This window comes from Bos javanicus, chromosome 19 (assembly GCF_032452875.1).
Source record: "Bos javanicus breed banteng chromosome 19, ARS-OSU_banteng_1.0, whole genome shotgun sequence".
NCBI lineage: Eukaryota > Metazoa > Chordata > Mammalia > Artiodactyla > Bovidae > Bos > Bos javanicus.
Genome location: NC_083886.1, coordinates 25,228,232 through 25,244,604, shown reverse-complemented (window position 1 = coordinate 25,244,604; position 16,373 = coordinate 25,228,232). Strand labels below are relative to the sequence as shown.

Genomic DNA, 16,373 nt, shown 5'->3' with positions numbered 1-16,373 from the left:
CTATCATGTACAATAAAATTCCTGTGACAAATAGGATTCCCCATGAAGTTATAAGGTCCCTAAAAGCAGAGACTATGTCATATATGTCAAATAAATAGACAACCATATTTTCAACATGCTCATGGTTTTTCCACAAGGCCTTACAAAGTATCTAGCACACACTAATTGACATTTAATTGCTGAATGATTAAATCAAAGGTTTTTATTCAGGAGAATGGGCATCACTGATCTTCTTAGAATTTGTCAAAGGCTCTCTGATTGATGAAAAGGGATCATTTTCCCAAAATATTAATCATCTCTGAATTTAGCATACCCAAGTATAAACACAGGTAATCCAATGTGGTGAATAAAGAATATATTAGACATGGTACTTCACTAAAAATTCTGGTTTCTTTTCTTCCCTTGCTAACAAAGGAGCTATGAGAGATGAAAACCAATCCTCTGTCCTGGATTTCTTCCTCCTAGGAGTTAGTAGTCATCAGGAACAAGAAGACTTCTTCTTCGTCCTTTTCTTGTTCATTTACCCCATCACATTGATTGGAAACCTGCTCATCATCTTGGCCATTCACTCTGACATTCGCCTCCACAACCGCATGTATTTTCTTCTTGCCAACCTCTCCTTCGTTGACATCTTCTTCTCCTCTGTAACCATCCCTAAGGCGCTGGCCAACCACCTCCTGGGCAGCAAAGCCATCTCCTTTGGAGGATGCCTAACACAGATGTATTTCATGATTACCTTGGCTAACACAGATAGTTACATCCTGGCTGCTATGGCCTATGATCGAGCTGTGGCCATCACCCGCCCACTTCATTACACAATAATTATGAGCCCACGGACTTGTGTCCTGCTAGTCATTGGGTCTTGGGTGGTTGGAAATGGCAATGCCCTCCCCCACACTCTGCTCACAGCTAGCCTGTCCTTCTGTGGAAACCAGGAAGTGGCCAACTTCTACTGTGACATTGCCTCTTTGCTCAAGCTGTCCTGTTCTGACATCCACTTTAATGTGAAGATGATGTACCTGGGGGTTGGTGTTTTCTCCATGCCATTACTATGCATCATCATCTCTTATGTTCGGGTCTTTTCCACAGTCTTAAGGGTTCCATCCACCAAAGGTGTGCTCAAAGCCTTCTCCACCTGTGGCTCCCACCTCACAGTTGTTTCTCTGTATTATGGGACAGTCATGGGCATGTACTTCCGCCCTCTGACTAGTTACAGCCTAAAGGATGCAGTGATAACCGTGATGTACATCGCAGTAACTCCAGTGTTAAATCCTTTCATCTATACTCTGAGAAATAGGGTCATGAAAGATGCCCTGGAAAAACTCTTCAGCAAGAGAACGTCCTCACATCCAACATGAGCTCATACACTGAAGACTGCAGTCACCAATTAGGGTATACCCGCAGACCCATCCCCAACGTCATCCCCTCCAAAAAGCTGCCTAGATCTTTCCTTCTGGAAATTCCTCCTCTCAGAAATCTTATAACAGTTATGAACCACATTACTCAAATCACCACTTTGTATGTTTTGTTTTGCTTTGGCAGGAATATTGGGTTCATGTCCCAGTTAAACAACTGACTGTGAGAGGACAAGTGAGAAAGACTGAGGTTCAGCCTCTACATCCACATGTAAAGAATAATAATACCTGCCCAGCCACTGTCATAAGGTACAAGGATCACTATGGCTCAGACTACGAAGGCTGTAAATCACTATTCAAGTGTCATTAGATTTTTTAATGATTATGCTAATTATTAGATTACTACATTTAATCACCTCTACTGTTTGCAAGCCTCTTAAGGCAGAAGCTGTCTTAACATATCACCATACCTTTCACAGTCTTGGTCATATAAAGTGCATCCAATGAATGCTGGAGGAAAGCAAAATATATGACGCTGTTAGTCTCTAAACTGTAATATAATCATGATTATATGTAATCATAGTGGATATTGCATCCATTATGTACCTCAAATGTCAAAAAGGATTCACTCTGGGAACAGAAATCATAACAGGTATGTTTAAATAAGAAGATTTACCTCCCACAAAATGGTTGATATCACTTCGATGTGGAATCTAAAAAAAAATCGTCCAAATGAACTTATTTACAAAACAGAACTAGAGTCACGGATGTAGAAAACAAACATGGTTAACAGAGGATAAGGAACGAGGGATAAACTGGGAGATTGGGACTGGCATATACATACTACTGCATATACAATAGATAGCCAGGGGCTTCCCTCGTGGTTCAGTGGTAAAGAATCCACTTGCCAATGCAGGAGATATGGGTTCAATCCCTGATCCAGGAAGATCTCACATGCTGCAGAACAGCTAAACCAGTGTGCTCTAACTATTGAGCCTGTGCTCTAGAGCCCAGAAGCCACCACTATTGAGCCCACATACCACAACTCCTGAAGACTGAGTGCTCTAAGCTCTGCAACAAGAGAAGCCCCTGCAATGAGAAGCCCACACACCGAAACTGGAGCGTGACATGCGCTGCAACCAGAACAAAGCCCGCACAGAAACAAAAGACCCAGCACGATCAAAGAAATCATTTTTTTAAAAAACAGCTAACTATTAAGAACCTATTGTATAGCACAGTGAACTCTAGTCAGTTCTCTATAATGGCCTATATGGAAAAAGAATCTTAAAAAAAAAAAAAAGAGTATGTATATGTAAAACTGATTCGTTTTGCTGAAACTAATACAACATTGTAAATCAACTATACTCCAATAAAAAGTTAAATAAAAAATGAATAGCAAGTTAAAAAAAGAAGATTTAATACAGGGAATTAGATTGTTGTTGTTCAGTTGCTAAATCGTGTCTGACTCTTTGCAGCCCCATGAACTGCAGCACACCAGTCCTGCCTGTCCCTCATTATCTCCTGGAGTTTGCCCAAGTTCATTTTCATTTAGTCCATGATCCTATCCAACCATCTCATCCTCTGCTGCCCTCTTCTCCTTTTGCCCTCAATCTTTCCCAGCATTAAAGTCTTTTCCCATGAGTCAGCTGTTTGCATCAGGTGACCAAAATATTGGAGCTTCTGCTTCAGCATTAGTCCTTCCAAAGTGTATTCAGGGTTGATTTCCTTTAGGATTGACTGGTTCATCTCCTTGCAGTCCAAGGGACTCTCAAGAGTCTTCTCCAAGGCCACAGTTCAAAAGCATCAATTCTTTGGCACTCAGCCTTCTTTATGGTCCAATTATCACATCCGTACATGACTACTACAATTAGATATATAGTATTAATATACTAATATATCCTAAAAGAGACTAAAGATAAAAAAAGAAAATGCTGAGCTAACCAGAGTAAAAAATGCTGAGTAACCCAGAGTAAAAACTGCAAGAAGTTACAATATCTCAAGGGAGCAAAAGGCAAAAGGTGGTGTTACCAGAACACTGGCGCTCAGAAGAAGGAAGACCACATATCTAATGCTCATATCTCCAAGGAGAGCTGTCAAATAATCCTCCTGGACAGATGAAGACAATTTCTGGATTGTCCTGAATACTGCTCATTTATTTTCTGAAATGTTGTCAATTCTGCCTAAAATGCCAAGTACAATCATGTAGTGTTCCTCATTCACTTCTGTTTGCTGTTTCTATGTCATTTTCATTTTCATCTAAATTTATTTGTCTCATACTCTCTTATTTTAAAAGTCTTAAAATATTTTAAAATTAAAAAAAAATTTTTTTGTTCCCTTCTTTAGAGAACTTTCTAATACAATTTTTCATCCAAGTACTTAAGGTGTTTTTCCTCTTCTGTTATTCTGCAAATATATTGCATAGGTCATTTTTTAGTATCTTTAGAAGAGATTTAACAAAGTTTGGGATTTTATAACAGACAGTAAATTTTAGCCTCTGTGACAATCCACAGGATTTTCTCTTTAGCACATGGGAGGTAAGAGATTCCTTTTATAAGCTAAGGAAAGTTGTAGACACTTTACATAGAAACAGTTGTAATGTTTGAGGTTAAAACATGGTTTTCTTCATAGTTCTCTCTGATGCCATTACACAATTCCTTGCCCCTAGTTGAGCCCTCAGAAAATAAAAAGTGAATTAGTAAGATATTTTTAAAAGGACATAAAGAGAAAAAAATTACTAGGATAAAAATATTTATCATGAGATGTTATGTTATCCACGTCTGTGAAGCCCAAGTCCTAGACAGTGGGCTGTGATCTGAGTAACAGTAATAACAGAGCAAATACAATGGCGTAACCTGAAACAACTCAAGGGAAAATGTGATTCAGCAAATGTTTCAAGATCGGTAGAATCTGAAGATTTTGGAGAGTCATCCAACAGCTACGTGGCTAGTAGTAAAAGAGGTTGTTGATAGGAAGTATTATAGGAGGAAAAAAGTAGCACAGAAATAATAAAATAACAGCTAAAATTTGCTAAGTGCTAACCATATAGCAGGCTCTGGTTTAAGGCCTTTTAAGATATCAGTTCATGTGATCCTCATAACAAATTTCTGAGAATGTTGCTGCTGCTGCTACTTTGTTATTTCAATTATACAGATGAGTGCATGCATGCTAAGTCGCTTCAATTGCGTCCAACTCTTTGCGACCCCATGGACTGTAGCCCTCCAGGTTCCTCTGTCCATGGGATTCTCTAGGCAAGAATACTGGAGTGGGGTGCCATGCCCTTCTCCAGATCTTCCCAACCCAGGGATTGAACCCATGTCTCTTATGTCTCCTGTATTGTCAGTCAGATTCTTAACCACAGCACCACCTGGGAAGCCCCACAGAAATGAGCAAGTACATTTAATAACTATGCAAAGTTACTTACAGCTCGAAAGAGGCAGAGCCTGGACTGAAACCCAGTCAGAGCTCAGAGCCTTCACCATGGTCCTCTACAGACTGCTACTACAGAAGGGGCTAAGATACAGCATCAGATCAGATCAGATCAGATCAGTCGCTCAGTCATGTCCAACTCTTTGCGACCCCATGAATCGCAGCACGCCAGGCCTCCCTGTCCATCACAACTCCCAGAGTTCACTCAGACTCACGTCCATCGAGTCAGTGATGCCATCCAGCCATCTCATCTTCTGTCGTTCCCTTCTCCTCCTGCCCCCAATCCCTCCCAGCATCAGAGTCTTTTCCAATGAGTCAACTCTTCACATGACCACTAATCAGGGCTGTTACAAAGGTGATACATACATGAGGTGGACTAGATAACATCTAGAACCTTTTCTTCTCTAAGAATCGAAAAAATTCAGAGACTTACTATCAAAGCACAAGAAAAAGGAAAGTTTAATTTCCCTCATAGCCTCCCCTAAGACAAATCACAGATAAAAGATGAAATATAATTACTCTTCTTTGCACATTTAACATCAGAAAGGCTTCAGTGTAGCCTAGAATAAAGCCCAGGAGTTCAATTTTACCACACTCCTTGTATCCCAAGGGATGGTTCCAGTTTGTGCTAAAGCAGAGGACAAGGGTCCACATTTCAACAGAGAGGCCAGAATAGGTGAGGCCAAAGCCTGGACCCTGGAGACACTCTGGGAGACTGTTGCCCATCATTGCTTCTAGAAAAGAACTCTGACAAAATTACTCATGAGAATGACTGAATCCCCTCAAGGCACAGCATGTAATGAGTCTCAACAATTACTCTGACTTTGGCCCGAATTAAGACATGGGAGAGTCATGTTTCAAGAGACTTTATAACCTAGTGAACCACTCACCGTTTTCTCTATCATATGACCCATCATGTTTCCTTGAGGAGGAAACTAGAGTCCTCATCTTTAGCCCCCATCCAGGCCAACTCCTTCTGGCTCTTCTGCTCCACAGTGGGAAAACTCGGGGCTCCTCTTTTCAAATCATTCCAGTCCTGTGTCTTCTGCCTCAGAAACACAGGACCAGAGACCCTCCTCTAGGACTACTACTAACACATTCTCCAGCATGCCTGCCTCCAGAAAGGAAAGCTAACGGGTACTAACTGGACCCGCTGCCTGTAGACTCTCCATTCATGGAAGAGGAGTGAAGGCCACAGGACCAAGTCCCTTTTGGAAGCGTCTGAGCTGACTCCCCAGGTAGAAGCTGTGGATGTTGGAGAAGAAACTTTTTACAACAGTAATACCAGGGGATTAAATAGCCAGTAACTACACTACACACATAATCTCCTTTGACCCTCACAATCCCAGGAGAGGTAAGCAGAAGTATTGCTATTTTACCAGATGAAAAAAATGGTGAATTGAATTGTCTTCACAGATGTAGAGGCAGAACACGGACCCAAACCTTGGCCTGAATTCAGAACCCAAGGTCTCCTGATTGGATGAAGAGAAAAAGGGGAAGGGAGGAGAGAGGGGAGACAGAGAGGAGAGAGGGAGAGAGACATTCCCCTTCTGACAATGGTTATTCCTGGGCCCTTATCCATGAAAACAGGGTGAGGAAGGGGTAGTTTTGATTTGGTTATGCCATTCCTCAGCTACTTCCTGAGATAATACTCTGTGTGTGTACATATGCATGCATGCAGACGAACCCACAAAAGCCTGTTGCCTCCGGGAATAGCTACAAACCTTGCACTCCCATATTCAACAGTGCATGTTAACAGACCCCTTAAGAAAAATAAGTTATTTCTCTGACAAAGCAACAATAGGTCAAAGCACTTAAGAGGGCATTTCTTTCACCTGAACCCCTAATACCACAGGGAAGAATTTGGCTTCTTCTGAAAAACTGTCTTCAGCATCTTCACACTCATGGGACAAGTATCTTAGAACACAAACACTCTCCAGGAAAATGGATTTCAGCAGCCCAGCATTTCCTGGAACTCTGACTCATGGTCTCTGTTCATAGCATTCATGCTGATGAACCTCCTGGCTCCTCTCCCGGGGACATATGGTTCTTTTACTTCTCCCTTCAAGATTTCAGCAGAAATCATCTCTCTCTGTGATCTGCGATGGCACCTTAGCATCTAACTCTGTCTTCTGTATTGAATACATGAATGAAATTCTTATACTTTTCACATTTTGTACTTTTTCAAGGTCTAACAAAGTGGCACATGCAATATAAAAATTAGTATTTGTTAACTGATTAAATCCTAGAGATGTGATGGTTCTGGGGTGGAGGAGGATGAGCACCTCTGATTCACAGATTGCTCAGTTTTTATTCATGAGTGTCCAGGGGTAATTCTTGATTAGTCCTACCAATCAATAAAGATATTTCCCCCCAAATATAGGTTATCTCCAGATTTAGTTAGCTCAGTTATAGAGACGGTTGGTCATGTGAGTCAAAAACGGTGGGTAAGAAAGATCAATACACACAATAACCACACTAATAATTCTGGATTCCTCCCTCCTTTCCTGCTAAAGGATCCATGAGAGAAGACAACCAATCTTCTACCTTCAATTTCATCCTCCTGGGAGTTACTGGCCAGCAAAAACAGGAAGACTTCTTCTTCTTACTTTTCCTGTTCATTTACCCCAGCACATTGATTGGAAACCTGCTCATCATCTTGGCCATTCGCTCTGACATTCGCCTCCACAACCCCATGTATTTTCTCCTTGCCAACCTCTCCTTCGTTGACATCTTCTTCTCCTCTGTAACTATCCCTAAGACGCTGGCCAACCACCTCCTGGGAAGCAAAGCCATCTCCTTTGGAGGATGCCTAACACAAATGTATTTTATGATTGCCTTGGGTAACACAGATAGTTACATCCTGGCTGCTATGGCCTATGATCGAGCTGTGGCCATCACCCGCCCACTTCACTACACAACAATCATGAGCCCACAGACTTGTGTCCTGCTAGTCATTGGGTCTTGGGTGGTTGGAAATGGCAATGCCCTCCCCCACACTCTGCTCACAGCTAGCCTGTCCTTCTGTGGAAACCAGGAAGTGGCCAACTTCTACTGTGACATTACCCCTTTGCTTAAGCTGTCCTGTTCTGACATCCACTTTAATGTGAAGATGATGTACCTGGGGGTTGGTGTTTTCTCCGTGCCATTACTATGCATCATCATCTCTTATGTTCGGGTCTTTTCCACAGTCTTACGGGTTCCATCCACCAAAGGTGTGCTCAAAGCCTTCTCCACCTGTGGCTCCCACCTCACCATTGTTTCTCTGTATTATGGGACAGTCATGGGCATGTACTTCCGCCCTCTGACTAGTTACAGCCTAAAGGATGCAGTGATAACTGTGATGTACATAGCGGTGACCCCAATGTTAAATCCTTTCATCTACAGTCTGAGGAATCGGGACATGAAGGCTGCCCTGGGGAAACTCTTCAGCAGGAGAATTTTTTCACAACCAATGTGAGGTCATCCTGCATTGGAGACTGCCCTCAGAATTTAGGATGCACTTGGAAATCCATCCCCAATGTCATTCCTCTCCAAGAAGCTGTCTTTGATCTTTCCAGCTAGAAAGTCCTCTTTCAGAAATCTTATAACAATTTATGATAGATCACTTTGTACTCATCATTGTCCATTTAGCAGAGTGGAAGCCCAGGAATATTTGATTCTTATCCTAGCAAAGATACTGATTATCACAGTAAATCTGAGAAGGTTTGAAGCTCAGCTTCTACATCTACATATTAAGAATAATAGAATCTGCCCCACCACTGTCACAGGTGTGAGGATCACAGAAGTCCATGGTTTGAAGGATATAAATCAGTATCTGAATGTCAGTTTTAATTGCACTAGGATGTTAATCAGCCCTACTATGCTTTCAAATCTCTGAGGCAGGAGCTGATATATCACTGTACCTTTTACAACCTCGGTTATATAAAGTGTATCCAATAATTCTTGGTAAAAAGTAGGATGAACAAATGAAAATATCAGTCTCAGAATCATAATCTAATAATGATAGACATGGGGCTTCCCAGATGGCACTTGTGGTAAAGAACCTGCCTGCCAATGCAAGAGACATAAGAAATGCCAGTTCAGTCCTTGGGTTGGGAAGACCCTCTGGAGGAGGGAATGACAATGCTCTCCAGTATTCTTGCCTGGAGGATCCCACAGACAGAGAAGCCTGGTGAACTACAGTCTATAGGGTAGGGTCACAAAGAGTCAGACATGACTGAAGAGACTTAGCACGTATGCACACAATGATAGACATAATCAGACTAGATACTATTTGTTGATGTTTAGTTGCTCAGTCGTGTCTGAACCTTTTGCAGCCCAGGGACTGTAGCCTGCCAGGCTCCTCTGTCTGTGGGATTTTCCAGGCAAGAATACTGGAGAGGGTTGCCATTTCCCTCTCCAGGGGATCTTCCCAACCTAGGGATTGAACCCACATCTCCTGCACTGGCAGCAGATTCTTTACCACTGAGCCACCAGAGACACTATTTATCCAACCTTTGAAATCTTTAAAGGAAATTACTTGAGTGGATATTTTTGTTCTTTCTGTATTGTCAATTAAACTAGACTGTTTCAAAAGAGTATAAGATTCTCTCTAAAATCTTACTAAAATGACACTCATCAATAGAGTCATTGCATCCAAAGGTAATAAATATTCTGGTTTAATTAATATAATAAAGTGCTGACTTAATTATAGCATGAAATAAAGTTACAGTGGCAAGAAAATTGAGTGCCAAATAATAAATGGAAAAAAAAAAAAGAGAGCAGTATTGAAAATGATGTGACCATGTCTTTCCAGCATGACTTGGGAAGGATGAGGCTTTCATTCTGGATGACCAGCTCTCATCATGTAAGTAATATTCCTCAAAAACAGACAGTTAATTCAGATTTTCCATGCAAATTGGGACCAAAAGAAAGCAGGAATCACAATACTCGTATCAGATAAATTAGACTTTAAAACAAAGGCTGTGAAAAGAGACAAAGAAGGTCACTACAGAATGATCAAAGGATCAATCCAAGAAGAAGATATAACAATTATAAATATATATCCACCCAACATGGGAGCACCGCAGTATGTAAGACAAATCCTAACAAGTATGAAAGGAGAAATTAACAATAACACAATAATAGTGGGAGACTTTAATACCCCACTCACACTTATGGATAGATCAACTAAACAGAAAATTAACAAGGAAAAAAAAACAAAAACATGTATCTATAAAGCTCACTAAAGCAAAGCACAGTAAAATGAGGTATGGCAATAAAAGGCGTTAAATTTATCAAATAAAAAAAAATAATAAAGTGCTGAAAAATTAAAAAAAAAAAACAAAAAAACAGACAGTTAATTCAGCAGGTCAGCAAGTACCACTAAGGAACTCTACTCTCTGTGATTTGATTCTGTTCATGATATAATTATAAAACTTTAAAAAATATTAATAACATACAAATGATTGTCCTCAAATATAGTATGTCCACACAGGATAATGTTTTAAATAGTTAGATTGAGTATCTCTTGGAACAATGTGCAAGTTGTTTTGTATCTACTATATTAACTGCCAGTAAACATATAAAATTATCATCTTCTGTAGATCATTCAGATCACCAAGAATTTGACCATGGGCATTGGATAATGACGTTATTCACCTTTCAATGCTTTCTGGGTCTCTAAAACACCAAGGATGAGATTTACCCCAATTATCTTCTTTTTAATCAAAAAAGATTTGATTACAAATACATATGAATCTGTGTGAATGAATGACTAAATCATGGAAGGAATGAAGGTATTTAATGTAGAGAATTTTCAATATTGGTCAGTAAAAATATTACATAATCTTTTTACCTGTTAATCCCACACTAATGCAAAGATTTGTATCTTCAACACTTAGGGCAGACATCCAGTAACTGCTTCATAAATTTATATTAAATGAATAAATGATTACTGCAATATTATGTTTAAATAAAGAATGCAACAATTTTGATGACTGCATAATTTTGCTGTTATGGGTAAGTGGATGTAGACTCTTAGGAGAATCCCATACCACTTAATTGCCTCATCCTTCTCATGTTATTCTTCTGTTTGAATTTAGATAAGGCAAGTTGATCTCCTCTACTAAATTCTGTACAACAATCATAAGAATCTATATGTATGTTTATAACTTTAAATGCAAATAAAAAACATTGCATCAACATGTCTAGTCACTGTCCTACCCAACTCCCTTTGATTCTGTTCAACATGCTTTGCTGGGGTAATGTTAACATTGCTATTTAAACTACTTCAAGTTCCAATGTCTTGAGATTGACTGTCCGGAAAAGACTGCATAGTAGATATGGCAATTCAGGCAAATTAGGGTCCATTCAGAAAACAAAAGTCACACTAGGTATTTTTGAACCAAGAAGATTTAAAATAAGGAATTAAATACACAGGTATATCTTGAAAGAGACTAAAGGAGAAAAAAGATGGATGCCAAGGTAACCCAAAAATTATTAACTCAGGAATTTAACTCTTGTATGGCTAGGGGAACAGAGGGGAAGGTAATGCTCTCAGAACCTAGGAGCACACAAGATGGAATGACCACATATCTGATGCTCAGATATCTGAGCAGAGGTACTGAACAGCTGCCACTTGGTCCTCCCCTGATGAGGTGACCAGAACTTTGGTTCCTAAGGGGTCTGAGTCCTCAATAGAACTGCTCTTTGTTTTTTTGGTTGACACAGCTGCTAGTAGTCTCTGCTACCGGCTATGTAAATACAAAAGGCATTCCAGACAGAGTTCTAGACAAATTGTGGCAGCAACACAATGTCCTTGGTAATTGGATTAGTCACTCCAACCGGTAGAGAAATCTCTTATTTTCTAGATGACCCACACAGACATGCTACAATTTGGCTAGATCTTAGTAATATTTGCACCACACTGGTGGCTTAGACGGTAAAGCGTCTGCCCACAATTCGGAAGACCCGGGGTCGATTTCTGGGTCGGGAAGATCCCCTGGAGAAGGAAGTGGCAATCCACTCCAGCACTCTTGCCTGAAAAATCCCACGGACAGAGGAGCCTGATGGGCTACAGTCTATGCTGTCGCAGAGTCAGACACGACTGAGTGACTTCACTTTCACTTTAATAATATTTAAAAAGATATATCCGCAAAGATTACTATCAATATCCTTCTATAAGATTATAAACAGTTAAAGAAATCAAATAATAAACTTTCTGGGAATAGACATATATGCGATAAAAGTGTATTAAAAACAAAAGCAAGGCAAAGATAAGCATAGGATTCAAGATGGGAGGAAATTCAAGAGGGGAGAGTCAGGAGAATGCAACTGGGGGTACCACATAGTTAGATGGAAAGTAAAGTCGCTCAGTCGTGTCCGACTCTTTGTGACCCCATGGTCTGTAGCCCGCCAGTCTCCTCAGTCCATGGGATTTTCCAGGCAAGAGTAGTGGAGTGGGTTGCCATTTCCTTCTCCAGGGGATCTTCCCAACCCAGAGATCGAACCCGGGTCTCCCGCATTGCAGGCAGACACTTTACCGTCTGAGCCACCAGAGAAGCCCTGGTTAGATGGAAGTTACTACTAAAATCCAAACTCTTCAGTTGCCAGGTGGTCCTAGGAAGATTTACAATGCTAGATAGATGGATAACACAATCTGCATGAAGCAATGGTGAATGTTTTATTTAATTAAGATTGAATGGATAACAGTAAGAAAGCAGGGAGGAGTGGTGAGACTGAAGTTTAATTAGGCAGCTCCTAGAGCAACCTCGGAGAAGGCGATGGCACCCCACTCCAGTATTCTTGCCTGGAAAATCCCATGGACAGAGGTGGGCTGCGGTCCATGGGGTTGCTACAAGTCGGGCATGACTGAGCGATTTCACTTTCACTTTTCACTTTCCTGCATTGGAGAAGGAAATGGCAACCCACTCCAGTGTTCTTGCCTGGAGAATCCCAGGGACGGGGGAGCCTGGTGGGCTGCTGTCTACGGGGTCGCACAGAGTCGGACACGACTGAAGCGACTTAGCAGCAGCAGCAGAGCAACCTAAGGGCTTCTCTGGTGGCTCAGCGGGAGAGGGAGAGGGTGGGATGATTTGGGAGAATGGCATTGAAATATGTATAATATCATATATGAAATGAGTCGCCAGTCCAGGTTCGATGCACAATACTGGATGCTTGGAGCTGGTGCACTGGGACGACCCAGAGGGATGGTATGGGGAGGGAGGAAGGAGGAGGGTTCAGGATGGGGAACACATGTATAACTGTGGCACATTCATTTCGATATATGGCAAAACCAATACGATATTGTAAAGTTAAAAAATAAAATAAAATTTAAAATTTTTTAAAAATGTAAAAAAAAAAAAAAAAGAATATGCCTGCAGTGCAGGAGCCACAGGAGATATAGATTCGACACCTGAGTTAGAAAGATCCCCTGGAGGAGGGCATGGCAACCTACTCCAGTACTCTTGCCTGGAGAATCTTGTGGACAGAGGAGCCTGAGGCGGGCTAGAGTCCACCAGGTCACAAAGAGTCAGACACAACTAAAGCGACTTAGCATGCACACAGAGTAATCTAGAGGAGAGACAGTAAAGCCAAAGATAAAAGGTCTAGATGTAAAGGGCATGTGGAAATAAAGACAAAATGCGTACTTTTATGAAACTAGTAAGTAAGCAGATGTCTTCAAGACTTTGAGGTTGAGCCACTAAAAGGAAAATGATGCCTTTAATGAAAATAATTAACAAGGGAGCAATTTAAGAAAAATTAGTTCCATTTTGGGTGTATTTTCAAGGGTTCCTGTGGGACTTAAAAAAAACCATGGTAAGATCTACAAAGGAAATGCAAAACGTGCCACGCATGTTTAGAGAAAGTAGATATTTTATTAAATATTGAATATGCATATGTATATGGTCATGTGTATTTACTACATTACATATAGTATTGTCTCTTAATTTTCAAAATAGCCCTGGGACATAGATGGAAATAGTCCCCCTTTACAGATAGAAAAGTTGTATGTCTGAAAGTTGAAGTGACCTATTTACTAAGTGTTATTTATTTTTGGCTGTGCTGGGTCTTTGCAGGCTGTGCAGCCTTTTCTCCAGTTGCCCGAAGTGGGGCTACTCGCTGGTTGTGGTGCATGGCCTTCTCATCGTGGTGGCTTCTCCTGTTGTGGAGCAAGGGCTCTAGGTCACCCAGGCTTCAGTCGTTGCAGCTGTCAGACTCCAAAGCACAGGCTCAGGAGTTGTGGCACACACGCTTAGTGGCTCTGCAGCAAGTGGGATCTCCCCAGGCAAGGGATGGAACTTGTGTCTCCTGTATTGGCAGGTGAATTCTTATCCACTGGACCACCAGGAAGCCCTAAATACCTTTTAATTAGTATGATGTTGCTCTAGAATCTGACTCCAGTTTCCTCATGCCTAATGCTCTTCTTTCCGAGAAGGCAATGGCACCCCACTCCAGTACTCTTGCCTGGAAAATCCCACGGATGGAGGAGCCTGGTAGGCTGCAGTCCATGGGGTCACTAGAGTCGGACACGACTGAGCGACTTCACTTTCACTTTTCACTTTCTTGCATTGGAGAAGGAAATGGCAACCCACTCCAGTGTTCTTGCCTGGAGAATCCCAGGGACGGGGGAGCCTGGTGGGCTGCCGTCTATGGGGTCGCACAGAGTCGGACACGACTGAAGCGACTTAGCAGCAGCAGCAGCAATACTCTTCTTTAGACTCTACAGCTAACCCACAGAGGAGATATAAAATACTCCTCTTAGACAGAGTAACTGATGGTTGTGATTTTTAATATCTAGAATCTTTCTAATATCAAAGGTATTACATTGATCCTGTGTAGCTCCAGAGGACAGGTTTATGATTAATTCCACTTAACTAATATATATGTTGCAGTCTATTAGGTCCTATGCTGTGCCACGGGGTTTTCATCCAGGATGTCACCAAGCCGTGTAAATTAAAACAGCAACGTGTGTTTTTATTTCAAATAACTGCAATTTTCAGCTCTAGAGTTTCTTTTTTTTAATTTATTTTTAATTGGAGGCAAATCGCTTTATAATTTTCTGTTGGTTTCTGCCACACAACAACGTGAATCAGCCATCAGCAGTTGGAGAATGTCTATTTCTTTTTTGTTTTGTTTTAGTTTTTCTGCTGAGATTATAATCGCATTTATTGGCTGCCTATTTTCCTTCACTTCATGGAACATAGTTATAATAACTGGTTTAAAATCTTTATGTGCTGAGGTGGAATCAAAACAGTAAAGTAAGAAGACTCTGAGCATACCTCCCGCCAAAAAAACACATCAAAACTACAAATACATATAGAATAACTCTTACCGATAATGACCTGAAGACTAGCAGAATGGCTCTTCTACAACCAAGGCTGTACAGAAACCCACACGGAGTCTGGCAGGAGGAGAAGGGAAGCAATCTAGTCAAGACCCACACCCATAACAAGTGAACCAGAGAAGCGGGGGACATGGGCTCAGTGATCCTCTGTGGGGATGGAGGGGTTCAAGCCACATATTAAGCAACCCAGACCTAGGATCCAACACCCAGAAGACAAGCCCACATATATGGCTTGAAAAACAAGAGGGGCTTATCAGAGGGCTATGAGAAACTGACACTGCTCTTAAAGAGCTTGTGCACAAATTTGGATATTCTCAATCCCAGTGAGGAGGCAGCACATAGGAAACCTCTTGGTGCTCTGGCCAACCTGCCAGGAAGACTCCAGCACATCCCTCAGCCCACACCAGACTCCTGCTCCAGCACCGCTCCCGACTAAAGAGGAGGCTACCATTGCCCATGCACGTGAGCATTCACCAGGGAAGGAGCAGAGCCAGGTCAGGACCCAGCCCTGCCTCTAGCCAGACAGAGACTGCAACTGCCAGTGCATGCTGCACCGTGGAAAAAGTGGAGATGGTTCAGCAAGGCCCTGCCGCCAGCCAGCGTGGAGACCGCAGTTGTTAGCAGGCACATGCGCATGTGCAAGAAGCAGACCCAGCCCAGGTCCTGGCTGATCCTTGAGCAAGGGTGAAAACCGCCATAACAATAACGCACATGCATGCATGCACCAGGGATGGAGCAGAGACACCTCAGTGGTGCTGCTCCAACCCCTCCGCTCAACCCCACTATATCCGAAGTACCCACACCAGGGAAGAAAGCAGAAACCAGCACAGAACCACCCACATCTCTGTCTTCCCAGCTCTGTCCACTCAGCTGTGCTATTGCCATTCCTGCGTGGTCAAATGGAGTCTGAGGGTCAAAGACCACATGTTCCAAATCATATTACATCCCTTATTAAAGGATCAGTTTACTAATTAACTTTTGCCCATGGTAGAAAAAAAAATTAAAGCAGATTTTTCAGCATAGAATTATGTGGTTATTTTATTCAATACAATGGAATAATGTGTTTAAGCCATTAAATTACTGATTTAAGGGTGTATTATGCCAGCACTTCCAGCACACACATGAACTGGTTGTCCACTTTTCTAAAGAGACTCCAGTTAAGTTAGTCGCTTGTTCATGTCTGACTTTTTGCAACCCATGGACTGTAGCCCACTAGGCTCCTCTGTCCATGGGATTCTCCAGGCAAGAATACTGGAGTGGAC

At 41.7% G+C, this 16,373-nt stretch overlaps 2 protein-coding genes across 2 annotated transcripts; both read left to right on the top strand.

The window, feature by feature from the left end:
- Window positions 1-419: 419 nt before the first annotated feature.
- On the top strand, window positions 420-1,358 carry LOC133233008 (olfactory receptor 1A1-like). Its single transcript, XM_061393084.1, has one exon. It carries the CDS (start codon window positions 420-422, stop codon window positions 1,356-1,358), a length of 939 nt encoding a protein of 312 aa, XP_061249068.1.
- A 5,826-nt stretch (window positions 1,359-7,184) lies between these two features.
- LOC133233007 (olfactory receptor 1A1) lies at window positions 7,185-8,241 on the top strand. Its single transcript, XM_061393083.1, has one exon. It carries the CDS (start codon window positions 7,303-7,305, stop codon window positions 8,239-8,241), a length of 939 nt encoding a protein of 312 aa, XP_061249067.1. The 5' UTR covers window positions 7,185-7,302.
- Window positions 8,242-16,373: the final 8,132 nt, after the last annotated feature.